The sequence below is a fragment of the Larus michahellis genome, chromosome 9 (genome assembly GCF_964199755.1).
Source record: "Larus michahellis chromosome 9, bLarMic1.1, whole genome shotgun sequence".
Taxonomy (NCBI): domain Eukaryota; kingdom Metazoa; phylum Chordata; class Aves; order Charadriiformes; family Laridae; genus Larus; species Larus michahellis.
In genome coordinates this window covers 45,206,942-45,234,604 of record NC_133904.1, presented here as the reverse complement: position 1 = coordinate 45,234,604, position 27,663 = coordinate 45,206,942, and the positions used below count along the sequence as shown (strand labels likewise).

At 50.2% G+C, this 27,663-nt stretch overlaps 1 protein-coding gene across 5 annotated transcripts in view; it reads left to right on the top strand.

Annotated features, from left to right (window-relative positions):
* The window catches only part of LOC141748278 (gamma-aminobutyric acid receptor subunit beta-4), a 76,611-nt gene that overhangs the window by 2,883 nt on the left and 46,065 nt on the right, over positions 1-27,663 (top strand). For 2 of the 5 annotated variants that reach the window (XM_074600043.1, XM_074600044.1), the window contains exons 2-3: positions 2,197-2,285; positions 25,160-25,227. In XM_074600043.1, coding sequence (XP_074456144.1) covers positions 2,197-2,285; positions 25,160-25,227 — 157 coding nt within the window. Of the gene's footprint in view, positions 1-2,196; positions 2,286-16,008; positions 16,028-16,229; positions 16,420-25,159; positions 25,228-27,663 lie in introns of those variants that run through there. The other 3 variants (XM_074600046.1, XM_074600047.1, XM_074600045.1) reach the window with 3 other exon arrangements.

The window sequence follows — 27,663 nt, the reverse complement described above, 5'->3', positions numbered from 1 at the left end:
AATGCATAGTGTCTATATTATGAACATGGAAACCTATAAAAATGGAAATCTGTGTACCTAGGAATGACTGTCTAGAGATGACCAAATGTTGGTGCCCGCTGTTAATCCACAGTGAGCATAAATAGGCAAGAACATTGCAAAACCTCACATACCTGCATAGAAATCCACAGGTTCAGGCGGACCTTGCAAGCCTAGACATGGTGTTCTGAAAATGTCCACCTGTGCACACCTCTCTGGCCTTTTTACAGTGAATAAAGCAATGCAACGAAGAGCTGTACCCCTGTAAACTGCATGCTCAGGAATGCAGCTCAGACACTCCCCCCGCCCAGTACAAGCGCTGAGCGGTTTGTCCATGCACCAAAGCTGGGCCTGGGAAGTGTTCTGTCTCCTATTTGCACATCCCTCTTCGGTTGAGAAATCTCTGCACATACACAGACTGTGCATCCAGAGCCTTAACGCATGCCCAGACTCCCCAGTGGTCCCACATGCCTCCACCCACACCGATACAGAGAGTCTGGGCACCTGGGAACCCAGCCTCAGGCACCCACAAATGCCTGTTTCTGTGCTCCTGCATCAAATGTGTCCACAGCCCAGGGTCTCGTCATAACCTGATGGGGCAAGGTCTGCACCCACAGTCACCCCCACGCAGACTCGGATGTGGTCGCACACATGCACACCCACGTTTGTGCACATTTCACAGCTGTACCCTTGAGCTCCAGCGCTTTCGTGTGTCTGCGTGTCCGTGTGCACAGGCAGGAAAGTCCGTACATCCTCCGTACAGTCAGGAGAGCATGTGTGTCTGTGTGTCTGTCTGTCTGTGTATGTGCAGACACACGGACGTGTCAGCGCAAACCCCAGTGTCCGGCGAGGCACGGGGCTGGCTGGCAGAGGCAGTGCTATGCTGCAGCTTTCCAGCCTGACTTGGATGGATGTGGGAGGCGGTGTTGACAGGGAGACATGCTGTTGTGGTGGGTGACTGCAAAGAGCAGCAGTTGTCACCGGCAGGGTCTCCATTCTCATGCAAAGCAGGGGACGAGGGTGGCACAGAGGCTGGGTTTTCAGGCAGAAAACCTATATACCCCGCAGCCCTGAATAGGTTCAGTATTTTTAGCATCCTCTGCTTTCTGGTTTCCCACCTTCAGTTTTGCTTTAGCTCTCGGGCTGTTATTAGAGGGAGCTTCCTTCTTGCTGAAATGGCTGGAGGAGCTGGATCAGTGTTAGCGAGGATGGCTGTCCCCCCTTCCTGCAAATCAGAGGGCTGGGGGGGAAAGGATCGCTGCCCTGCCCTGGCACAGAGAGCAAAAGATGGACTCTCCTTCTCTATCTCTGTCTCTTAATTTGCGTTGCTAAGAAGTCACCATGATGCCGTGTGACAGAAGATGAATTTTTACGTGCCAAAGATCAGCCGTATGTTGAGGCCATAGGAGAAGAGGAGCAGTTTTTTTTCCTTTACTTCAATAATATGAAGAAATACCTGGGTCACTGAGAGGCAGGGCTTGCACTGGGATGTGTGACAGTGCAGGGCACCTGCTGGAGGGGGGAGCCCTGCAGTGGGGACCTCAGCGTGTGACAAGCCTGTGCTGTGCGGTGCGGGAGTGGGACCAAGTGCCCGGCGTGGCAGGGGAAGGGGGAGGCTGCAGCCGCCCCGTGCACGCCTTGCTGGAACAGAAAGGATCATTTCTGCCTCTGTGTGCGCGCGTGTGTGCTCACCCACCTACGGGCAGGGCACAGCGAGGCACCCCAAGTGTGCCAGTTGGTGGCCAGGGAGAGGGTGCGCGTAGTGAATGGTGCCCGCGTTGAGGGGGGCACCAGCCCAGTGGGACCACTGGGATGCAGACAAGCACCAGGAGGGAGCACGGGGGGAAGGAGTTTGGAGTACCCAGGAGTTGGGGTGAGCCGCAGAAGAGGAGCCGAAATACCTGCTGAGACTCCTGTGCCATCCCCAAGGATGGCCCAGGACACCTGGCATCCCTGCGGGGCTCGTGTGCAGGCCAGGGGCAAGAGCTGCACCAGGGACAGAAAAGAGGAGAAAGGAAACGGGGAGGCTGTGCCCACGGCTGGGTGTCTGTAGCACACACGGGCGCCTTGGTGCCATGGGGCACAAGGGATGCTCTGGCAGTGCTGCCCAGACAGGACCCCCTCCCGCAGGGATGGTGGCACCTGGGATGACGAGGACTCTCTTCTTTTGTCTTTCAGCCCATCCACTGGGAATATTTCTGTGGTGAAAGAGATTGTGGACAAACTGCTGAAGGGCTATGACGTCCGCCTCAGGCCTGACTTTGGAGGTATGGTGATGGCTGGTCGCGGGGAGCAGAGCACGGGGGCTGTCGCGTGTCTGTGCTGCCGGCTCGGCTGCTCGCAACACACACTGACCTCGCGAAATGCTCACACTTGATTTCTCCCCGCCATGCTGTTTGCTAGCCCCATCTCCTCCTTGCCTTCTCCCTCATGTTTCTTTCTCGCCTCCTGGTTCCCCCCTCCTCCCACCAGCTCCTCTCCTCCTGCCATAACCAATTTCTGCAGACAGCTGGGGGGTTGCCCGTGGTGGGATGTTTCTGGGAACGTTTTGCTGGGACGGGGACACTCTGCTTTTCCTCTACTTCAAACTTTCCTCCATTGCAGATAACAGGTCACCCTCCTCCATTTCTGTGCCCAATGCCAGGTTTTTTAGCTGTTTTCCCTGCAGATGGTTGGGTTGTCCGTTCGGTCCATGTCAGCTGGTCTGCCAAGCTGCCCCCTCAGCAGCAATATGGGATAAAATATTCCCTGGGGAGCTGGTGGCCTCGACACTTACTCAGTAGGAGAAGTGAGGATCTGCAATTCCTCTCTTGTGAGAAGGGGAAGAGCCTTCTCTTTGTTGTCCTGGTGAAGATGAAACATGAAGTAATCCGTGGGTACCATCGTACTCCAGGGTACAGTTGAGGCCCTTTGTTGGAGGGGAGCAGGCAATGGAGAACCACAGCTGACCACACAAGGAGGGGTTTTGGAGGACTTCTGGCTTCAGCCTGCCAAGCTTGGCTGTTTTCAGTCTTTTCTGGGCAATGCTATTTCCTTCTCACGAGGAGATGTGTTGAGTTGGGGGATCTTCAGCCTGCAGGAGCACAGGAACCACATCGAGTTGTCCTTCTCCAGATGACTGCTGGGAAGCACATTCATGCTTTTGCTCTCGAGGGAGAGAGAAGTCAGGGCCAAGTCCACGGTGATACAAGGGTATCACCATGTTTTCTCCCAAAGGGCCTGACGCAGAGTTCCTTGAAAGTGGGGGTGGGTGAATATTCCCACTGATTTCTTCAGGTTTTGAAGTCACCTCAGTGTATTCCAGTTTCCCATGACCCCATGAATGAACTCATCTCTCCCTGAAACCTCTGGTTTCCTTGCACCCCACCCAAACCTGCCCCCATTTACTCACCGCCCCTTTATCTTTGGCAGAGATTGCCTTCCCTGCCCGTGCTTGCTGTCCCCACCGCCCTCACCATCGTCCTCTCCTCCGGCGTGGAGCAGGGGCTTTCAAGGCAGCAGCACTGAGTGGAAGCACCACGCTTCCTCTTGGAAGACTGTGGAGTGGGGGAGATGCTCGTCCCTCCGTAGTGCACAGGTCAGTCCAGTGCAGTGGGGAACGCTGTGGGGAGGCTTGCAGCGCTCTGCAAGGAAACAGAGGTTCCCCCTCTCCCTTCTCTCCGTTGAACATGGATTTGATTTAAAGGCTCTATCTGGGAAACGTGAAGTGTCCCTATTAGCTGACCAGTCCCAACCACGGGAATTGGTGCAGTCACATTTTATGAGGGGAAGAACTGCAGATACGACATAAAAACTGCAAGAAAACCATCTTGTAAGCCACTGAGATGATTATGATCGAGTAAAACAGTAGGCGATCTGGCTCCGCAGAGGCACAGAGCAGAGGGGTGCAGCGGGGAGCCGTGGGGCTGGAGGTCCAGCAGCCCAGGTCCATTTCACAGCCCGTGTACTCTGATGCCAGGTCCCTGGGGCAGCCAGCCGCCCCCCCAGGACACGGATCACCCCTTTCCTTCAGCCTGGGCAAGGCGGCGCAGGGCTCGGTGCAGGCGATGCTGCTGATCCTGCCAGGTCGGTGCGGAGCACGGGCTGGGCTCGGCAGGCACTGCGTCCTTCCTGACTGTAAAATGGATGGGTTTGGGCAACCATTGCATTTCATTTGATTTTACTCTGAATTCCCAAAGTACAAACTGCATTTTCCTTCACTCAAGCAGGGAAATAGACAGATGGTGGTAACCCTCTTTCCTGCACTCGTCTCACTGTTGCCTTTGACCCTTTCTTGTCCTTTTCTCTGCTCGTGAGTGTGACGTCCCAGGTGGCACCAGTGGTGCTCAGCGTGCAGGGATGCCCCAACTCTCAGCAAGTCTGGCACCCTCCCCTTGAGGGTAACCTTATCTGGACAAAATTTCCCCTGCAGCATTAACAGATGAGGGAAGGGCGGGCTGAGAGGTGCGTCTGAAAGCTGGAGATCATTAGCATTACAAACCCAGGGCAAAGGGGTGGAAGTTTCCTTGGACCGTTACTGTCCCCAGAGCTCACCAGTTCTCTGAGATTTTGGGCCAAATCCATTCCTGGGAAAAATTCAGTGGGATGTGTCTAACCCTTTGTGGCTTCCAATTCATCCACAGCCCTGTTGTGGAGACGGCAAAGTTCCCCCTAATAAATTGTGTGCAGCTGGAAAAGGCAGACTTTGGGCAAAGCCCTGGAAGCGCTGTGCACGCAGACCTGCCATCTCTCAGGGACGCGGGGGACTGGACTGAACCCCAGTCCCAGCACCCTGAGGACTGGGCTGTCCTCCAGCACACTGCCCCGCATCCCACCTCGTGCTCCGCTTGGACCATCCTGCCACCCCTCAGCTGCCTTCCAGCTGGGCAAGATGGGTATAAGCCATCTCTGCTGGGGGAGGCGAGCGCTCTTCGCCCACTTGTGCTCTTGCCCCGGGAAGACCAGTTAGGGTGAGCCGCAAATAGCCGAGTCAGCGTCTTGGAGGGGTGACAGGTCCCTCTTAGAGCCGTTTGCCCTGGAGGAACAGCATGGGGCTGTCTCGGGGCTGGCCCAGCAGTGACCAAGGGGTCTGGCTGGAGAGGCAGGAGGAGTGGACAGGACTGGAACAAAGCAGCTACCACTCAGCTTCTTGTGAGCCAGGCTGAGCTGCTCCAGAGAGCACCTCTACAAGCCAGAACACTTGTCCCTCTGCCGCTCAAGGATGAGGGCATTGAGGGCAGGAAAATCAGCGCAGACGGTGATGGGCACCCCAGACGGGGAGGCAGAGAAAGGTCTTTACCAAGCAGATTGCCATGTGAGAAATGCAGCCCACAAAAGCGATAAAGCAGGCTGCCCTCCCTTCCTTCCTTCTCTGCTTTTTCCCTGCTCGCTTTCCCCATCTCTTCCTCCAACAGGAGCGTTATTTCCTTCTTGCCATCCTTCCCCCACATCGGTGCCTGGTGGCAATCACCCCTGCACTGTCCCCCCCTGCCCCCCGGCTCAGCCCTGCGGGCAGGGTGCCACCTCCACAGCCTGGGACTCCTCCTCCATGCACCCACCACCATTTGGTTTCTGCCGGCAGAGCAGGAGGGAGCTGGGGACCTTTGGGTGCAGAGGGTCTGGAAGAGCCTGTTCCTGTGTACCATTTGCTATGGCGAGGCAGATCTTGCAGATGTCAGCCCTTCTAAGAGAGCCAGTGCTTACATGGCACAGCAGCCCCAGGCTGCCCACTTAGTCCCAGCACCCCCACTGTCCCCGGGACGTGGTGCTTCAACGGCTCCAAATGCAACTCACAGCTCCCCAGTCCTCTTTTTTTTTTTTTTTTTTTAGGGAGAGAGAGAAAGAGAACTCCGACTAATGCCAAAAGGAGGACAGGCCTGCTGGGGATTGCAGTTCACTTTTTAATTTTGAGATGCCTCGTTAGCTCTAGGCCGAGCTGAGTGGCTGAGAAGCGTCAGCCACTCGCTCTCCTCCCCTCTCCCCCACCCCCTTGGAAACCCATTAGGCGGATGAGCAGGTCGGCTCTCAGGGGTGGTGCTGTGGCAATGAGTGTGTCTTGCTCATCTGGGGAGCTGGGCTGGATGGAGAGACACACGGGAGAAAGGGGGAAAGTTGGACCCATGTGGGGGTGATGGAAAAATCTGGGAGCAACTCCTCTAGAAAGCCAACCCAGGACAGTGGGGCAGTCCAAGGGGGTCAGGCACAAGGTGAGGTGGGGTGGAGGTGCTGGTGTTTCAACGCCAGCAGGAACATCAGTCCTTGGGGCACAAGTGATAACCCTTCTGGCCTGGGGAGCCCTGGACGATCCCTTCTTACTTCTCAGACACAATCCCCCAAGCCCTAGAGTAGCACACCAGGTTGGAGAGATGTGGGACAGTGGAAGGGTGGGACATGTAGGGACCACAAAGCCCAAAGTTTTCATGGGCTGAGCAAGGAGGTGGCCTGGGACTGAAAGGACGGGAGGCCATTGCAAAGCGGGTCTAAGGGGTCTGGCCAGGATTGTGGTGGGGATCTTGGAGGAGGGATCTGTAGAGTAGGAGGAAGATCCAGCCAGGGCTCTTGGTCTGCTGAAGAGGGAGATGTCTGTCCTGGTACTGCAAGATCAGCAGTGGTGCAGAGCGAGGTCTTTTGGCAGGGTGTGCTGGGGAGACCACTCAGCTCTGGGGGAGCAGGGCAGCGTATCTCACAGGGAGATCAAATCGCAGGTGGGTGTCATCCAGCCGGCACTGGCCTGGGGGATGGATAGTATGGGGGGCACTGTTTGGTGGGCTTGTTGCTAGCCAGGTCACAGTAAGGCAAGCAGGACGCTCACGATTTAGGACTGGATGAGCAGGGAACGCTGCAGATGAGCTCTGGGAAGCATTGCAGTGCCACGGGAGCTTTCAGAGCAGCACCCTGCTCGTGTAAGTGCTCTTAGGCACTTACTTTCAGAAGCATTAGTTCCATAGGAGAAAAAAAAAAGAAAGAAAAAAAAAAAAAAGAAAGCAAAGGAAGACTGTATTGCCCCAGGGTAGAGAAGGCAATGAAGGAATGGCAGGAGGATCCCACTCGAGCTCAGTGACTCAGCTGCTCTCTGTTGGTGCAACACTTCCAACCCAAAACTTTGCGAGTTTCAGGTGGACGGCTCCGCTTCCCAGGAGCGGATGGAACGGGGACCTTTTATGGTTTCCCAGCATCATTTACAGGTCTTGTTAGCCGAAAGCAAGGCGAGGGCATTCTCTGCTCCTTGTCCCCACCTGGAGCGTGGGGTTCCTAGTGTTTCTCCTGGGTGGTGTGCACAGTGTCTGAGAATGCCTGGTGAAAAAGGAATGACCAGGAAGCCCTCAGGATTACATAGTAAATCCTATGTTTCCATGCCTGTGGATCCAACAGCTTTCCCTGCCCCATTTTTTAGTTCAAATTTTCCTAGGGAGAATTGGTTCTTTGGGGGTCTTGGATTGAAAGAAGCCTGTGTCCTGTTCCTCATCTGCCCTGCGGCATGGAGCTGGCTTCCCAGCTCTCGTCACCCTCGCCCAGTCTCGCCCCTCTCCTTTGACACCCAAACCCCTCCTTAGCCGCAATATCTTGGCCTCCCTCCTTTCTCTCCCCTGCCTCTCCTGCCCTCAGCCCCCCTCTGCTCCATCACACCTGCACCCTCCTGGGGACCCAGCCTGCCCCCACGTCCTGCTCTTTCCCCCGCGTTTCTTCTTCAAAGGCCACTCCAAATTCAGTGGGCCTGGGGATTAAATCCTCAGCCCTCCCCTGCGTAACAGCATCACTTGAAACCCAGAATTGTAAAAATAAATGATTGCTGATGCATAAAGTGTTGCAGTGAAGCGTCGTCAGTAGTTCAGGGCTCCGAAACTGGCGGGGCTGGCAGGCTGAGCGGCCGCCTTGGCTGGCACGAATGCGGCAGGAGGCAGAGGGGGGCCCGAGCCCTGGCCCACCAGCCCTGTGTGGCTGGGAAACAGCTGGTCTTGGTGATCCTGAACCGGAAGGAACGGCAATTTGGTTTCTTACGTAGTCGAGGCTGGTGGTATCGCACGTTGTTAAGGCTTCCTGAAAATGTCCCTGTTTTCTACTGCGTATAAGGTTCGGCCACAGTGGTTCTGTTTTTTTCCGTGCAGCTAGCTTGCTTTGACTTTTCGAAGGGGAAGGGGGAAATTTTAGGCAAAATGATTCAGATATTTCTGAGAACGAGCTGAGGCGGGTACGTGCTGGGCTTTTTCCCTCTCCTAAATTGTTGGGAGGTGAAGCTGGCAGCACCTCCAGCAGGGCTGGCCCAGGTGCGTGTGTGGTAGGCGGGGGCCCAGGGCCACCAGCGACCTGGCTGTCACTAGTGCTGTGGTCCCACCACCTCTGGTGCCGGTGCAGCTTCCCAGGGTGGTGGTGCTGCTGCGGCAGGGCCAGGGCGTGGGGCTGGGAAGGGGACAGCCCTGCAGGGGGGCAGGCGCTGGTCCTGGGCTACCTGCCCTGGGGCCACTAGGAGCTGCAAATCTACATTTCTAGGGCTTAGTCCCCAGCTCTCCTGCTCTCTTCTCCTCCCTGTCTGTGGCAAAAATGTTTTAATCTCAGAGCAGCCAGATTCAATTTTCCCTACACCTTTGAGATGCCTTGAGCCAACTGTTTTGCATGCTGTGGGGCAGGGAATTGAGACTTAGCAGGAGAGCATTCCTCCCGCCAGGGCCATCTCCTTCACTGACCGCAGGAGAAATTGCCCAAAGCTGGACACTGGGTTAACCTGAAATGCTGCGCTTCACAGAGCCTTATTACAGCGGGAAATATCATCCTTCCTTCCCTACACCCAGGCAGGGCTGAGGAGCAGCTCTGGATTTGAAAGCAGAGGCGGGAACATGGATCAGAGGGGAGGAAAGGAGTAAACTGAGGAAGGAGAGGCAGGAGCTGTCTGGAGAAGTCTGCAAAACCCAGTGTCACCCAGGGCCAAAGGGAAGGTGGATATGCCACCACGCCTGCCAGCAATCTTACTTTCCTTCCTGTGAAAGAGTGTGAAGAAAAGGATGTTCTTGGTCAGTAAAATTGGTTGCAGATGTGCAGCACCCACTTCCTCCCCCATTTACATGACTTCTGGCTCCAGACCATGGGTCACATCTTCTCTAGGGCTAATCCAGAAGGAAGATGACAACCTCCTGCTGTTGTGTCTTACTTCATTAACTGAAGTGGCAGGAAATGAAAGGATCCAGTCCTTCTTGGGACATATGTGGATGTTAACACATTGCCACATGATGGAATTTCTATTTTTTTCACTTTGCTCTTTTTATAGGAAATACATGCTGTAAAAAGGACTTTGAGGCTGTAAAGTCAGACACTCAGGACTTCAGAAAAGCCAGAATTGGGGTTGCTCCCTGGAGCTGTATTTGGTTCCCTTCTGCAGGTGCATCAGGAGGCAAGGTCTAACAGTCGCTTCCTCCTGAACACCTGCACGGAGCACACCAGAGGTGACATTTACACATGGGGCTGATCTTTCTTGTTCCCTTCATTCGAGAGGGGGACAGGCTGGGAGCATGGCAGTGGGGACTAGCTGAGGTGGCCAAGGCAGGTGATTAAGACAGGTTGAGGCAGACCGGAGTGAGACGCAAGTCTGATAAAAAGCCTGGGACTGAGCAGGCAAAGACCATCTTGGACCCACGCTTTCTTGACTGCTCTGTATTCAGAACTGCTAATAACACAGAATTAGCTGGTTTTTATAGCTGTTGTCAAGCACACCAGTACAGCACGAACGTGTTCACACCTCCCCTCCCAGGAGTCAAAAGTAACCCCTGCTGTGGGGTGCCCAGCCAAAACACCTGATTTTCCAGAATACTTAGCAGCATTGTAGTCAGCACACAGCATGTTCAAAGCACAGCTCCTATTGATTTCAGCCACAGCTGTGAGTGCTCAGCCCCAGTGCCCCAAGAGAGAGACAGGCAGAGTTCACGAAAACCTGTGAGGTTTAGGTGACTTGCACAGGAAGGAGCACGTGGGAACCCCTTGTGGTACTTCCAGTCGTGGAGAACAGGACTCGGCTACACAAACATCTTCTTTTCTTTCCTGGATGCCTCCCCCTCACTCACCGCATGGCTATCAGCTTCTTCAGCAGATCAGGCAGGGACCCCACTGTCAGCACTATCCGCTGGTATATAATCCTGCGTCATCCTCAGAGCAAATCCATCCTCTATCGAACAAGGAAAAGGAATGAACAAGGATCCTGGGGACTGTTTAATTAAGAACTGGCTCCATAACATCCATTCAGCAGTGGGCATCCTTCCACATAACTTTCATCCATTTTGTTTTCGCTTGCATTTTTTTGAGTGCAATAATATTTTAGAGTATCAGACTAGACCCTTCCTCCAGTGTGATGGAGCTTGCGAACTTCTCGCTGCATGTTGAGGATATTTGTGCATTCATCCGTGGCCCCACAAGATCCTTATTATCCTCCCTCAGAGACAGGAAGGTCTGACAGAGAGGAGAGGAGGGAGTTTGGGTGGTGTGATGAAGGCAGCATGAAGATGAATTCCCCCAAATCTCAGCCCAGAGTCAAACTGGACTCGGGCTTCTGAGCAATCTGTGTGCCTGCCCTAGAGCTGTGCTTGGTGGTACCAGGCACAGTTTTCTGGATTTAGTATCCGGTGAAGGCTTGCTGTCATTCATTAAGCCTCTATACTTCCACAGAAACTGGAGGAGATGTTGATTCTCATGTCTGTGCCAAATCCCACGTAGGAGAATTGCATCCGGTGCCCTCCTCCTTCCTTTTCACCCTTGGCTGGTGGAGCCTTTCCCTGCCGCTCCGTTCCACCCTGACACAGCCGCCTTCCAGCACGGCTGGAGCTGGTCCATGGTAGCCCACCTTGGCTAACGAGGGGCTCTGAGATGTCTCTCTAAAAGAAAGACGTCATCATCATTTTAACAAAGCATTTATTCCATGAATTTTGCCTCTTTTCTTAGTCATAGACTTTTTATGACCGAATACAATACATTCAAGTTATTGATTAGCAGAATAATTTGAATAGTTCTTAATTAATTAACTGATTAAAAGCAGATTGCTGTTTATAGACAGTCTGGTGGATGTTTTCCATCTCACCTGGACCCGTCTTTCTCCTTGATTAACATCTACATAACGCTCACCATTTCTGAGACTATTCCTGACGGTAAACTTGCCTTCGAGGGACTGCCACTGAAAGCAAAATGTAAAAAGAGTGCAAAAACCCATTAGTACAAGTCCTTTTGATTACTCAAAATATATTCTCACAGCCCTAGAGCTGTTCATCAGAGCAGCTTTACATATCTGCATTGTTCATTTCCTAAGACTCCCGATATCCCAGTTAGGCAGAGAAATGTTTTTAACCCACATAGCACGAAATATAAAAGGCGAGGGATATGCTGTAGTTTTACTGCTACATGAAAAACAGACTGTGTGTGCATGTCACTTTTCTCACCTATGTCTGGTTCAAAGAAAAAAGAAGTCGGAGGCTACTAAAGTGTCAGGCTGAACTGATGTAATGCGGTTCTTTAGCAGTAGTGACAGCATTTGGTGCGGAAGTCTCTCAGATCCATTCTTGCGGATAGCCCTTGGTGGGGTTTGTTAAGTGTCTATTTATATCTTGATATTTCATGTGAAATATCATGCACTTGTTAAAACATGACTAGAAACACGGACAAGACAATGATGTGCTTAATGATGGCATGAAGCCCATTAAAGGCATTCACATCACATACGTGTGAAAGAGAAATGTTGTACAGTGGAGCCCTGTAGCATGAACAGATCTGTCAAATAAACAGGTGTTCTGGAGATCCAGTCATTGATCCTGTTCCTGTTAAATAGGAAGAAACACAGCTCTTCCCGGTCAGAGAAGCACCACTGTTTGCTTTGAGCAGGCTATGAATTTCAGGCTGGTTTGGAGAACACTGATCGTGAGTTCCTATAGGCTATTCTTCTGGTTTTGGCACTTATCCTTGGTTCTGTGACAGAGCTAAAAACTCTTTTTCTTCTCTGATCTTTCCCCCGTCCCCTTCCTGCTTCTCCTGCTCTTTGCAGTCCTACAGGAATAGTACCATTAAGTAATTGTGCACTTAGAGATGTCTGTGCTTGTGACAGGGGTGAGCCTCAGCCAAACCTACCATGGCTTGAATTTCCCTGCCTAGACCTCAGGACCTCTTACTTCAAGTCTAGGAAGGCTCCTAGTACAGCTCTCGTTGGAAAAGAGCCTCTGTAAAAATTACATCTTGTTGTTCCATATTTATTCTCCCTCAGTGGTTTCCATGTCAAATTTGCTCAGTTTACCGGTCAAAACAAGATATTTCTACCTGCCAGCTCTGCCAGCTCAGCCTGGGCTCTGGAAATCAAGCTGTGCTCTCTCTGCTCTGGACATCATCACCAGCCAAAAAGGATTCTTGAATCAGGGCTGAGCTGGATGTGATTTTGATTATGCACGAATATAATTTGTTTTCAGGTAGTATTACGGGCGCTGTGTGACAGATAGCAGCAAGGCTTCTTTGCTGTACAAACATTGACGAACAAATCTTCCCCACTACCTGTGGGATGATGGGCCACCGCTAGGTCCATGTGACATCAAGGGAACACCAAGAGGGGGCTGCTTGTTGGGGATGACACAGAAAACCTGTGGCAGCACAAGGAACAGCACTGGGAAGTTCTGCTTCTGACTGTTATTCTCTATTCATGGGAATGGACTTGAGCACCTTCAGCGCTCTGGTCTGCTGCTTGGTCACCAAACCATGACCTTTCCTCCGACTGCGGTAGCCTGTGAAATCCCCAAAGGGAGCAGGCAGGTGGGTCCACTTCTTGCTGCAGAGAAATGGAAGGGATATAGCCATAGGGAAGGCTCTCACATGCAACGGGTATTAATTTTTTTCACAAATAGTTCCCCTTCTGGTGGATGGAGCAGGAAAGCGTTTCCCACCGTCTTTTTCAGAAAAACTGAAATTTTGAAAATTTGATCATTGGCTGAATATTTAAAAAAATTATACATGGCAGATAATATATTCACTGTGTATGATCATGTCATATAGTGGAAAAAGCAGGAAGGGTGTCCTGGCTATTGCACCTTCCAACCTTCACTCTTCTTGTGCTTCTGTAATAAGTCTCACCATGGGCTGTCAGCAAGAAGGGACATCCCTCTCCCAGTGAGAGACTCCACTGTCTGAGCACACAGGGTCATTTCAGCCACTAAAAGCCATGGTAGGCTTTTATCTACTACACAGACCAACCCCTGCAAAGAGCACCGACCTTCCTCTTCCACAGGGCTTAGCGGCAGCTGTGTTGCAGAACCAGGACAGGTTTTCTGATCAGGAGATCTTTCCAAACACACCTCCTCAGCTACCAGGCAGCTTCCTGGTGTTCTTCTTGCTCTTATCTTACACATTGGCCACAGCGAGACAATCCACCTGCAGGCTGCTTTCTTTAAGGAGCTTTGCATTAGCGAGACCGCAGCAGATCACTTTTCCAGGTTGGGGGAAGCTTGTGCCACGGGAAAGGCCAGGTTTGGGGGCTGCCCTGGGAAGTTCAGCAGGGAATGTGTAAAAAAGGGGGGTCCCCACTGCAGGTGGCAAAGCTCCGGGTGTAACAGCAGAGGCTGTCACACCAGGAAAGGAGGCCACCCAGGTTATGGATGGGAGCTCACTGCTGGGACATTGTCTCCTGAAGAGGGAAACTCCAGCGGGGGAGAAGGTTTGTGGGAAAGCCCAGTCTTCTGGCCTCTGGGGAAGGGTCTCAGCTTGGTAAGAAATTTTTGGAAGTGAGCTGAGAGGTTAGGCTATGAGCTGAATTTTTCTTCTTATCCTTCTTTCATAGCAAAAATAGAACATTCATCACAAGTTCCTCTACATGTTTTTCTTCCCTATTGCACACTAGCTCCTTGCTAGTATTTGAAGCTAGAGAAAAAAATTTGATGAGTACTCAAGTTAATAATGCGTGATTATTATGTTGATGAATTGCTGGAGATGAATATATATGTAAAAGCTCTGCAAGATTCGCTCATCCATGCATCCTGAGTGAAAGCAATTATTTTGGTGAACAAATGGCAGTTAGTTCTATCTCTTAATAAGGGATCCTGGGGTAAAAGGTAACCTGGTAACTTTTGTCCTGCTGAATTTCCAGGACACTTCTGCAAACTGATCATTACTGAAATGGTGGAAACACCAGCGCAGGGGTCAATCTTTCAAAAGTGACCAACTTGCAAACTTAAATTCTTCTCCCTACAAAACCCTTGCAATTCTCAGTCATCGCTGATTTTTGTAAGATTTTCTCTGTCTTGAGACTGTGGAGAAAAAACATAACAACCTGAACAAGGCACATCCAGGAGGCTCAAAAACTGGGAGATGAAAACATATAATCCCATATATAACATTTGGAAAGGGGGAGGCTTGTTTGTGTGTTTGCTTTGCTTCTCATGATTTCTAACTCAGACTCATGATTTTAATGTGAATGTCATGATATTTTTCAGGCCTGACTCACTCCTTTTTTTCAATACTTGCACTGTAAATTGTCCTGACTGTCACCGAGCATAAGCCTTGGGCACCTTGTGACCCCAAAGCTCTGCCTCCGAGCCCTTCGTAGGGTAAGGAAAGGTCTGGGTGTTCAGTGCAGGGAGGTGGTGGTGGGATGCATCTGAAGTCAGCATTAACAAAAGCCCTAGTAACAGTCTCTGTTGGGAAAGATAAGATGGGCACCAGGAAAGGGCTGTATCTCCGCAAAGGACCTGACAGAAGTAACAAGAAAGGAGTGACCTTCTCTCCCTTGGAGACCTCAGCCACTGATTTTGCGCTGTGTTGGGGGATGAAGGACCACATCCAGCACCATCAAAAAAATCATCTCATGGAAATACGGCAAGGGGCCCACAGCAGGACTGTCCCCTGCTGCTCCTGGATGTCCCATCCCTGATTTCAATACTTGTGCAAGTTTACCATGTCCTGAGCTGGACATCTTGTTTCTTTTTCTTTTTTCCCCGCATGCCACGCATGTCCAACTGGATTCAATCCAGGAGTTAGGTTCTGTGGTATCCTTTAAAGACAAGAGTCTGTAAACAGTGGTGAGGAGGTGTGACTAACTCATTAAAAATTGAAAACAGGGGGAGAAAAAGGAAAACACCTTCTTGTTGTCACTTTGATAAAAATGACAAGTCCAGATATTTTGTTGTTGTTACAAATACTTCCAAGACGGCGTAATGGATTTGATATGAACAGAGAAGCTTGTGTTAACCCATTTAAATTAATTTTGTTCGGCTCATTTTCAGCTAAGGGGATTAGATGGCTCAGGATTTGGTAATGTGTGAGAGTGTTTTCCCAGACAGGTCACATCCTCAAGTACAGGCCAGGTCTGCAGTTGTCCGGGGGATGATCCTTCCAGTGCATATAAGAGAGAGGTTCCTCCATGTAGCAGACGTTTATTGGTAATGTGCCAGAAAAGCCCAGCACTGAAAAGGTGGGTCAGGACCTTTGTGCTCTGGGTGGGGAGATGTGACGTGAGACAACCTGATGGGCAACATGGGAGAAATTTCCACAGCTGCCAGCTGGTACACAGGAAAAATTTCTAAATGGGCTCACCTGCCTGACACCCTGGTAGCCCCACCTAAGGGGAGTGGAAGGCTCCTGTGGAGGGAGGGAGGGAGCTGGGTGGTTGGATCCTGTGTCAGTCTCCTGTGAGCACTGGGATGGGGTGGGGTGGGATGGGATGGGATGGGATGGGATGTCCCACATATAGCACCACCCCTGGCACTGGGAGCTGTTTGGCTGTGGGTGGGAGGAGGATGCTGCAGTTTTCCCGGGTAGTTTGCTGTACTCCTGCCTCCTGGGCTCCTGCAAGGAGTGTCATGGTGCTGTGGGGGTCCCAGAAGTAGGGGTTCAGCTGTAATCATGCTTAAAAATGTATGTGCATTTGTGGACCTTGTAGCACTGGTGCTTGTGCAGGAATCCAGCGTTTTGGGCTATAAAGAGTGTTTTCCAGGCTGTGAGGGAGCCCTGGGAGTGGGTCTGCTCTGAGACTAACCTGGGGAAGTGGACAGCAGGCAGGACGGGGCAGCTGCCTGCACTGAGGCTTGTGGTGAGTGTGCTTTGGCGGAAAGCTGTAGGGACATGATTAAATACCCTGCTCCCTTTTGCACATTTACCTGTGGGGTTCAAAATACTTAATGTCTGTGTGCTACCCTTTCTGAAGATCTGCCGCCTTTGTGCCTTAAAAAGCAGGGTAACAGGCAGTGGGCTAGGCAAGGAGGAACAGCAGGGTGCCAAAGGCTTCTGAGCCTGCCCGAGCTGGGGAAATGGTGGCTGGGAGGAGACGGAGCAAACATAAGCTCTGAGGGCCTGAGTGAAATCAAAAGGGCTGGACTCCTCCCAAGACGCCCACAGCTTCCCAGGCGACCAGAGCTGCGCCCCACTGCTGCACTGCCAGGGCCCACAGGGGACATGCACTTGCCTGCCAGGATCCTGACAGAGGTAGGAGGGAAGACTTCTCAGGTGGAGAAATGTGGGGGTGGCTGATCAGTGTGGGTCTGATGCTTCAAATTGCTGCTGGGGGGAAAAAAAAAAAAATGCCTGGCTTGTGTTGATCTGCTGTTAGTCTACAACGCGTGCTTGCTCGGGAAGCCCTGTTGCCCTCCTGCCACTACTCTTGGTGCAGGGTAGGAGCTGAAGTGATCTGGGGTGCGCAGTGCATCTGCTTTTCCCAGGGTTAACTCAGCGTAAGCACAGGGAAATGCAATGTTTCATAGAAGTGCTCTCCCCTGCAGGGAGGGATGTAAAAGAAAACACAAAGTGTGTGCCCTGCAGATTTCAAAACCAGAGAGCTGGTCTGTGTGGATGCCTTGGAGCAGGAATGTCCCTGGAAGAGGAGGGCAGGTGATCAGTCCTTACTCTAGTAGCACAGCGCACCAGGAGGTGCGTTGCCTGCATCTCCCGACGGTCAGATCTGGATCTGCTTTCTGCAACCACCCTGCTCTGACAGAAGCTGATGGTTGTGGCAGCCCTGCAAAGTGAACCGGCTGCTGTCTGAGCCGGGTGTTGCCTGCTTCAAGGAATGGGTGGTAGTTGGGAACAGGTGTTCCTGGTAATGTTACTCTTGAAAAGAGTTGACTGCTTGGGACCTGCTGGTGTTGCCAGGTTGTTAATGGTCAAGTCTGGTAAGGTGATGCAGTTGTGTATGTCTGTAAATGAGGTAAAATATGCAGTTTGACAAACCTGTGAACTTATTTTCCTCTCACTTTGTTGTAACCTTACCAAGTGTGCATCACCCAGGCGAGAGATACGCACATGGAAGGCTTTGGAAGACTGTCTTCATTGCTGAGGATGAAACAGCTTTAAAAATTTGCCTCCTGAATATTGACCTAGGCCTCTCCCAAGAACAAATGTTATTCTGAGTAGTCAGTGATTTTTCTTAATGCTGAAAGCCCTGTGTGTGTGTACAGGTGCTCTGCTGAGATGAGTCCACCCGGAGTACAGAAGCTGTAAGGGTTGGTGTCTACCCTTTGTTCCGTTTTTAAGCCTGTACATTTGAGACCTTGTTTTTATTCAGCTTGGGTAGCTGTCTACCAACATCTTTTAAAATCAACCTTGATTTAGCTTCCTCTATAATCCTTCAATACCTCTGGGACAACCTTTACACTGTTTTTGCAGCCAGTTGATTGTTCTCTCTCACTTCCAAATTTCCATGGGATATTTGCAATATCCCACTCTAATACCTACTAATCCATTAAAAATACCCATGAGATAGCTTAGGTAACCCATTGTGCCTCACAGATTGTGCTCCTTAGCTCTCTGCTTTCCCTAGAACAGTCACAGAATGAGTGCTGCATCTGCGTCGGGAAAGCATTGTTCCTCCAAAAGGATCCCTCAGCACTGGCTCACCAGCAGGCACAGCTTGCGTGAGAAAATCCTCTTTATCTCTTCAGATCTACAGGGACAACTTCTTTTGACAACATGCTGGAAATGTGGCTGCCTTTATCAAGGTTAACCTGTGTGTTCGCAAAGAGCATCACAGGATAGCAGTTCTTGAGTGGTCAGTTCTGCCTGCTCTGCAAGTGCTGCGTCTCTTCGTTCCTTGCTCAAGAATTGGCCTTATTCTTGCTTGGAGGAAAGCCTGTCTCTTACAGAAGCTCTTTATTTGTTCAGTGTTTGGGTATTCCAAAGCTCTGCTTAAGAGGTATGCTATGGTTGTACCCTCCCTTGATTGTTCTGTGTGCGGTCCTTGATATCACCATCTTGGTGAGAGCTTGCTCCAACTTTTCATTTCTCTTGGGAAATCCCTAGTATTTCCCCCATCTTAAATGAAGAGTGCAAACTCGGTCATCTGACTGGGTGAAGTGGAAAGCCAGGCTACCAAGAGACCGGAATGGCACAGGATGGAAATCCTCATTAGCCTCCTTGCACAGGGTATTGCTGTGTCTGGTCTGACGCGGATGGGTGGCAAGCCTAGCAAGGTTAAGCACAATCTTGTTCTGTGCGCAGGCTCAGCGGCTTAAAAGGTGCCAAGCGATCCCTGAAGAAATGTGGCAAAATGCAGGAAACGACCAGCGGCAGAAACTGTTTTCTGCCAGACCTACTTAGAGGCTACCTGCAATCTCCATGAGAATCGGTGGTGGTAGATACCCCTCTTGCCCCGGCAGAACAATGAATCCATGGGGAAGTAGCAGGCATTGACAGCCCCAGATATTCTGGAGACCAGGGCCCTGTCTTTTAGCTCCAAAATACGACGCTTGCTGCATGTGGAGGAGCTTTCTCAGCAGTAGCAAGTCCCTCATACTCCCTGTTTCCCCACAGGCAAGAAGGCAATGTCATATTTGCTGACTTGCTGTGAGACCATCTCTCTTTCTGGTAATGTACGACAGTGGCCAAAAGCATAATGTCATGGTATGCTTTGTTCTTTTAAATCCAACAGATGTCATGGAGTGACCTGCTAAGGGTAGGGGAAAAGCTTTGATATCAGCCTCTGAATGTGTTTGTTCCTGATTGTTGTGCTGCGCCTGCCAAGCTTAGGGCATAGCATTGGGTGCGGGAGAGGTCATGGAAATAAGAGTGAAAAAACAAGTGGAAAAAAGGTTGGAGAGTGTTTACTGGGTATTTAAACCTAGATTTTGTTGGAAAAGTTTAAACAGGTTCTTAAGAGGCCCTGCTGAGCTCAGCCCTTCTAGATGTCACCACAAATCAGAGATGCTGGTTGAAAGTGGTTCCCAAAACACTTCTGCTTTCATGATACATGGTTAACTTTTCTCGCTCCTGAAGCGATGTTAACACTTACTGAGGTTGCGTTTGATGCTGTACCTAAGCTAAAAAAAAAAAAAAGAAAGGAACAGGAAAATTAGGGTTGGGAAACTTCTTTGTGTTTTGGCTTGTGTAGCCTTCTGGGATGGCATCTTTTAGATATTCCCCTATTAATTGCTGCAGCAGAGCCTCGGGCTTGATCTGTGAGCACAGCTATTATGCAGATAGCAATTTGTGAACTCCTCTTACAATCCTTCTACATGGTGAAAACCCAAGAGCGTTTCCGTTCTCCCTGTCCTGGGGGGTAGGTATAGACTCCTCCACAGTGAATTTGAGTGTCCTGACAATAGTCTGGCCCCTGAGTTATCTTTTGGGTGGGTTTAAAAAAACTATGGCCTGGGATTAACTAGTTCATCAGCTGAAAATTATTCAAGGGTATCTGTTTTGGGAGTAGGATTTCTTAAGAGATTGTATGGTCGCATCCATGCAGCAGCTCCTCAGCTAGTGGTGAGCCTTGTGCTGAATGTGCTGCCTTCTGCACCTCTGACTACCTGGGATCTCTTGCCTCCTAACTAACCGTGCCTGTCAGCCCTTGTATAACCAACTCATCGCTGCACGTAGCAGTGACGTGGGTTGTGGTTTTAAAGTTGTAAACATAAAGCCAGGGTGCCCTGAGGTTCAGTGCTGTGAACAAAGCAGAGGCAGCGGCTTGGGCAAACCATTTTCTGCAGAAAGAGCCAAGTAGATACTGAACAGATCTCCCTTGTTCAGGAAAGCGAGGATAAGACTGAAGGAAAAAGTCCCGCGAGTGAAATTACAGTCTGTGTGCTGGTCGTGCCTTTGGTAAGCCTGAGAATACCCTAACTGCTGATCCTGTTTTTGGTGGGGGGGGTGTTGTTGAAAATGCAAGTAAGGCACTGCAGTCCTGTAGGCAAGTATATCAGCAAACCTTGCCCTCTTCATGCCTGGCTGTGTTGCCCTGCGTTTGCTGAAACAGTTCTGCCGGCCAGCTCAGGGCAACCTTGTCTGGGACTCTCTTTCTGGGCTCCAGTACCACCCCTGTCCTCTGGCTGCTGGAGAGCTGGGGGTGAGGAGGAGGGTTTTGCATGGACGGAGTCTTACGCCTGTGGGTATTTACCATTGCAGGGTAAGGCACAGACCTGCTCTATATGTAGGTTTAGCGGCTGAAACATCTAATTTTCTCTGGTTGGCTTTGTTTACTCAGCAGAAGACCTTAAAGCAGCTTTCCTGCTGCTGCAGGGATCTCAGAGACTGGTGATGCCACAGGCAGGTCGCAAGCAGGGAATGCTGGGGCTCATGCACAAAGCTGTCTTGAATAATCTTCCCTCTTGTCCAAAAGAGAGAGTGCTGTACTCCCTCTTCCTGCACGCGTGATGCGCTCTAATGGCAAGAGCTAGGCTGCCCCTTTGACACCTCTAACCCCCAACACACAGTGAGCAGCTCCCAGGATGGGTGCAGTGGGTTGGGGGGGCTTCTGTGGTTTTGTGAGAACCCTGGACCCGGGAGGTTGCTTTTTTTTTTTTTTTCTTTTCTCTGTACTGGTGACATGTCATCTTTGCTTCGGTGGCTGGTTTCTGGATACCATGCCTTAAAATAGAGATGTAGACAAATTGGCAAGGGGCCAGAGGAGAGCAGCACTGTAATTGTCAGAGCTTTGGAGAACATGACCTCTGTGGACAGGTTGAAGACATCAGGTGCATTTGATCTAGGCGAGGCAGTACTGGCGGGGAGGGAGAGGGATGTCGTGGTTTCTCAGTACATAAAAGCTGTTATTAAGGAAGGATGATTGATTTATTCTTTCACTAACACTGGGGGAAATGATGAGACAAAACTACATTTACACTGCAAAGAAGGTTTAGTTCAGATGCTTAGGAAAAACCTTCAGTGCAGCGAAATGCAGGAAGAGATTATCCAAGGGAGCTGTGGAATTTCTGACACTGGTGCCTTAAAGAAACTCCAGTCTGCTTCCATGAAAGATAAGGGCTGTGCAACCTCCCAAGATGCCTGTTAGTGCCTTTGTTCCTGTAGTTTAGGCTAAACAGTAGGTTTGAGGCTGATGCCAGTCCCTTAGCAACCGCAAGCCTTGGCTCTGCCAGCATTGCCAAGTTCACGTGGTCAGAAATGCACGAACCAGACTCCTCAAAGCATTGGCTGTAGTTCATGAAAATGGTGTGGCTTCAAGTAGATGATAATATAAAGTAAGCTCTGTTTATCTGCCTGCTGGTTTTGAGTCTTTTTGGCTGTGTCTGTATTGCAGTCGGAGATGCGATGGCAGAGAAACCCAGGCTTGCTCTAGTCTAACTTCCTTGCGTAGGAGTGAAGAGAGGGCAGCTTGGACCTTAGTGCAGGGCAGCTGCCCAAGTAAGCATCCACTGCCTGGAGACCCATTGCACTGAATTTTGGGCTGTCGTCTTTGCTCTCTTCAGCTGAAGTACCAGGCTGAGATCTAGAAGAGATGTCCTGATCCAGCTGTCATCACCTCTGGCTGTAGTGCAGGCAGACACGGGCTCGAAAACACGACTTTTCCTCCGCAGTCATGCCATAGGAATTACTTCTGCAGCAACATGACTCTAGGTTCTGGGGCTTTTAAGCATTATAAAATAAAATGTGAAAGTAATAACTGGTTGCTGGGAAAATATTGCAGATTAGCACAACTTGTTCTCTACCTTGACTGTTTTTATATTTGACAAGTATCACTTGCAGAAAAAGGACAGGTTTTATTATAACTCTTTTGTCTGCTTCCCTTCCAACTTCCCGAGTACGTTTGTCACAGGCATCCAACTACTTTCAGGACAAAATGTTTGTGATTTCTCCCGTGGTGGTGAGAAACGGGGACATGTGAGGGTGCCGTTCACTGGTGAAAGTGGCAGGATTTCTCACACTCCCTCACTTGTGATCTTGCCCACAAATCTTTTCTAGGCATAAGATTTTTCTTTAAGGGGTCTAATTTTTTGCACCCATTGGCAAGGCATGGATAGAAGTATGGACCTTTAATATCAGGTTTGCTTCTTTTGCCTTGACTCAGATCCACAACTGCAGAGTTCTGCCTTTTTGGACAAATTCACAGATGACGTTATCCCATATTTTAAATACCCTACTTTTGTATCCCTCTTGCCTGAAGCTATTAACATTGGCAGAATTGATGTCCTTTGTTTATTTTGTGTACTACTTACAGCCTGAATGTTGGACACCAGCCGCTCTAGTTTTTCATTGGGCTGCGGTAAGAGGTAGGGCATGATTTTTCTGTTGGTTGTGTCTATGCTCTCGCATATCCCTGTCCTGGGGAGACTGAGAGCCAGTCCCCCAACGGGGATGGAGAAGATGAAATGGCTTCCCTGTGATCAAGCTAAGCGTAGGTCCAGTAAAGGCAGGACTTTGCATACCTTCATCTTTAGGGTGTTTGTACAACAATTGCACGCTTCTGCCTGTGTGTTGATGGGCGCGCACCCCAGGGGTTGCAAGCGGGCAGTGGAGCCTCCCACTTGTCATGAATGATGGGGTGCAGAGGTCTTGGCGGTGCCCAGAGTGGCCAAGAGGAACATTGCTGACTGCGCGCTGGGTGCAGCCGAGCCCGGGCTGACAGGGAGCAGCCTGATCTCCGCTCCAGCGTTTGTCTTGGAGTTGGGAGTCGGGAGGTTTGGATCTTATCCACGGCTCTGACACTGAGTCACTGCATGACCTCAGGCGCTCAGATACCATGGTGATGAACACAGCACAAATGTCTAGACAGATAGATTAGATTGGATAGACTCTGTATTTGACAAATATTTGTATATCAGCGCTGTCAGTGCTCCCTTGCTACAACCACCCATCCTGGTGGTTTCAGTGGGTCTCCTACACGGCAGGTGGGCAAAGAACCACTTTTTGCACTGAGGAAGGAGGAGACACACAACCGCAGTGACACAAGTACCGATGGTGGCAGGCTGGAAGCAAAGCAGGCAGTAAGGCAACCCTTGGAGGAAACGGCACTGCATGGTAGAATGTCTCGGGAGTCAGGAGCTGGCTTCTCCCCAGCTCTGCTGCAGCCCTGCGCATGGGCCTGTCTTTCCTCCTGTAACCAGTTAGTCTGTAAGACCCTCGGGTCAGTGGTGACTTCATCCTCCTGCTATAGCTTCTATCACAAGCCCCTGATTTCAGGGGAAAAAAATAAAAAGAGAAATCACCAAAGTGAGACTCCTTTAAAAGCTTTCCTGTGCCTCTGGCGCAAGGGAGGATGCAGGAGAATCGACTCTCCCCAGAGTAACTCTTGGTTATTTTCCCACCTGGTTCCCTTGTGAAAGATGAATGTAGCAGCACAGCAAAGATGTGGCTGGGAGTGTGCCCGTGTAGGGATTTTCAGAGGCTCTGCAAGGTCTCCTGAGCACCCCTGCCTCCGGCACCCCGACAGCAAGCCGGGAGTGCTGGAGAAGAGCACTGCCTCTTTAAGGAGATTTGCATAGCAGGGCCTAATTACAGTTGTTGATTCTGATGTTTTCAGTGTTGTTCATATTCCATTAAAGGATAATGCTGCTTAATTTGCAGCAGAGGGTCTCGGTTAACAGTGCACCCAATCACAAGGCAGCCCTAATGACACTACTTCCCTTCTTCTGGTAACACATAATTAAAAAATCACTTCATTTCCAGTTGTGTGGTTCTCCCCTCTCCCCCGATCTCCTAATTACTTGCTAAGCCATTTCATGATTATCTGTAAATATTTCAGCACTTAGATCTACTAATGAGTCCATGGAAGAGTTAATACCTTGAGTGGCGTGACTGCTTGCCATTCCCTTTCTAGTACTGCATTGAAGGAAACGTTTTCCACCTTGCGTGTGCGAGACGAGGAGCTTTGCTTGTGGTGGGATTGGGTTTGTGCTCTGGCTTTGGGGCTGTGGGGATGACAGGAGAAGGGTAGAATGCAGAAACTCCATCTCAAGCTACAGGAGGGTTTTTGCTGGCTTTGGTAGCGGATGTGTATCTCTGCAGATTGTTTTATGTGGCTTAAATACCACGGAAAGGGATGTCCTGTTGCCTGGCCGGGGGACCTGCTAGTCAGAAGGGGTGATGTGGAACCGAGTGTGAGTCTGGGTCTAGTTGGGATGCCTCCACATCTGGAAGAAGTGGCTGAAATGCCTGGTGTCTGTTCTGACTCTACAGGTTTGTGGGAAGTGGTAGTAAAGCTCTTGGGCAAGAGAGGTCCGGCAGTGCCTGCCCTTGTGCGGTGTTTTCTCACAAGCTCATCTTGCACGCCACAGTCAGTGGCCCTTACTGCGGTGCGAGGGTAGCTTGATCGCTGAGTAAGGGAATGCCTGAATTTCCCAGCAAACCTGTGCACAGACGTCTACCACAGCTTTGTGGCTGCAGGCAAGAGGATGCGGGGTGACATGTGCCCTGATGCCCGTGGTAAAATGTGGAATCTGTTCTCCAATCCAAGCGCTGCTCTGAAAAAACACTATACAAATGCTGCTTTCTCACTTCATAGATCTGGTCCCTGTATTTGGCTCGTACCTTGGGTATTAAAATTCACTTGGGGTTTTCAGACTGAGCACTCAGAGCAGACAGAGCGATGGAGGAGTGAGCTGGAGTATCTTTCCTGCCCATGTGTTGCATGGGCTTGATTGCTATGTTCTTTGTATGGTCAATCAGTAACACCTTATGCAAGCCCACTGGGAGCCTACTGATGGTCTCTGAAGGCACTATTTGGAATAACTAGAGATAATTGTATAACTAGGGGGTAATTAACTTCCAGGAATTAAAGAATCAAGCTTAGGCTGCACTCCTTCTAGGGGTGAGTCTGTAAGACTGGGAGTTAGAGAAATCTACTCTTCTCTAATCATCTGAGCACATGTGCCTTGGAAATCCTTGATACTTGAGGAACGTGAGGCTGCTTCAAATCATATCCATGCATTTCTATGCAATTCTTAATAGCAGATAAGGGAGGAGCACTTGAATACGGTCCTAACGCAGTCCATTTGTGTTTCAGGTAACCCTGTCACAGTGGGAATGAGCATCCATATCTCCAGCATTGACCAGATCTCTGAAGTCAACATGGTAAGTGTGGAAAGGAAAAAAAAAAAAATCCTAATAAACTGTTATTCCGTTTTCCGGTTGGAATGTGCTACTAAGACAATGGGTTCTTGGAGCTACCTGAGATTTCAGGGTGCACTTCTGAAAAGCAGGGTAGTCACACCTCTGCTTCCTTCACCTCCTACTACAGATCTTCTGTGCCGCTGGGAAGTTGTTGGAGGAAGTGTAACATTTGTCTGGTACTGAAGAAGTATTTTTTTTTTTTTTCTACTTTGGACACAGAGTTTTGAGGGGTGATGGGAACTCCGATTTAAGACAGAAATCTTCCTCACTATAGCATAATGAATTCAAGGACGATTTCTCCATGCAATGAAAGAGAAAATCAAACACTTAGCTGCAGGAAATGAGGGGTTTTTCTCCAAATTTCTTTCTCAGCGTACTGGTTTCATTCTGAGCCTTGCTCTTTCCACCCACCGAGTGGCCTGTGTCACTGTGACTGCCTGACAGTTGTCCCCACACCCTTAGCCCAGCCCCAGGCTGAAAGAATCCTGAACTCACTTGAAACAACACTTGCAAGAGAGGACTGGCACGTAGGACCTCTGAGGTACACATCTACCCCTGCTGGTGGTACTTGTGGTGTGGTTGGATGTGCTGAAAGACTGTAGTTCACCTCCTAATGTGGGGTAAATTCTAGTAGGGTTAGTGAGTGTCTATACTGGCACATTGAAGTATCCCTGGTGTTACCTGTGAACGTGTGGATGGAGGATCTCTGCTGGCATCTCTGGAGCTAGTGGCATCTTATCCAGAGTAGATTCTCATACTGTATCCTTCTGTGCCAGTTGCACAGCCACCTTGCCAAGCCATAATGCTTATGCCTTAAAAGAGTAGATGCGAATTGTATTTTTCGGTTGACACTAAGACAGTGGTGGCTTTACTGTCAGCCTGTGCCTGACAGGTTGAAAAACAGTTAGGGGCTTCTCATGCTTGCTGGTGGTATTTTGGCATTTTTTTGGAGATCCGTACTGGAAAGGGAGGCATCTAATGGAGATCTGGTTTTGGGTGGCATTGGTAGACTGGAGCTTTTCATACCACTGAGAAGAAAAAATTTACCTGCTCAGATAGCAATGGTTTGAAGTGAAATTTGTTAATTCTTTTGGTCATGGTTTGGGCACACACCCAGACTTGTCCTATCTGTCTTTCAGAAACCCTTAGCACGTAGCAGAAGACATGGATCATGCTGATCATTGCCTGACCTTGCCTTCCTCCCTCCTGCTCAGAGGCTTTTCCTCCAAACTCCTCTTATTTCCATGAGGCTGGGTGGAGTGAAAGGCTGATGGGGACCTCCTGGCAGCAGCTGTGCTGTTCCTCAGTTCCTGACCTATGCAGGAGAATCCTAGGCCAGTTTAGAGCTCTTGCTGTTCAAGTCAATTAAAACCTTAGTCTCCCAATGCTCCTGTCCTATTTATCTGTTTCTGGACTCTCCTGCCCTGTTTCTCTGGCCCACCAGCTATTCTGCTGTTGCATGGTGCGGGGAGGAGGGGAGGCGAGATGATCTCACTTGTCGTTTTGGCTTGCAAACTGCTTGAAGATTCTGAATGTATACGTTGATATGACCCAGGGTGAAGCGCCAACTGTGAACCTTCAGGTTCTCATACGGAAGAGTTTCTTTTGCAGACTCTACTATCATCCCACCATTACCTCAATTATCAGCATCATGTTACACCTCAGTCTAGAAACGGTGACACTGGACAGTGTGTACAGTCAGAAATTCAGGTACGGACCTATGTCCCCATTGCATTGGGTAGCTGTGCTGGAGGTTAGGCTCCACTTAGAAGAACCAGATGGCTTAACCTAGTTCCATCTATCTTGCCTGTCAGGGCAGAGCTCAACTTTGAGTCATCTCCTCCCCCGGTCTCAACTTGGACCTGAATTTTCCTATGCGCTGAACCAGCTGTCACCCTCCTCGTTAGTGCCAGTATGAACAATTTGGGGTCTGGGCCTGTAGCTTAAGACCCCACCTTGCACAAACATAACTGGGAGCAAGTGGGGGATTTGGTTCTCACCTTACCTGTAACAACTGCCCTGGTCCTCCTCTGTAGACCTGAGACGATAGGTGAGCACTGCAGAGGCTGGTTCAGGATGAACCTCCTGCTGGAGACATGTCCATGGGCTATAAAGGCTGATCAAGTGCTTTGTCATACGCCTGTTGTGAGCAGCTGTGGCCAGGCATGCTGTGTCCTAGGCTAGTAGCTGTTCTCTTAGCAACTTTTTTCAACCCTTGCCATGTGAATGTGATGTTCCCCCCCGTCCAGTGAAATCCTGCTTCCTTCTGCCGCAGGATGGCTGAGACAAAGCATAGAATAGTCGAGGTTGGAAGGGACCCTTAAGATTGTCGAGTCCAACCATTAACCTAACACTGCCAAAACCACCACTAAACCATGTCCCTCAGCACCACAAAAT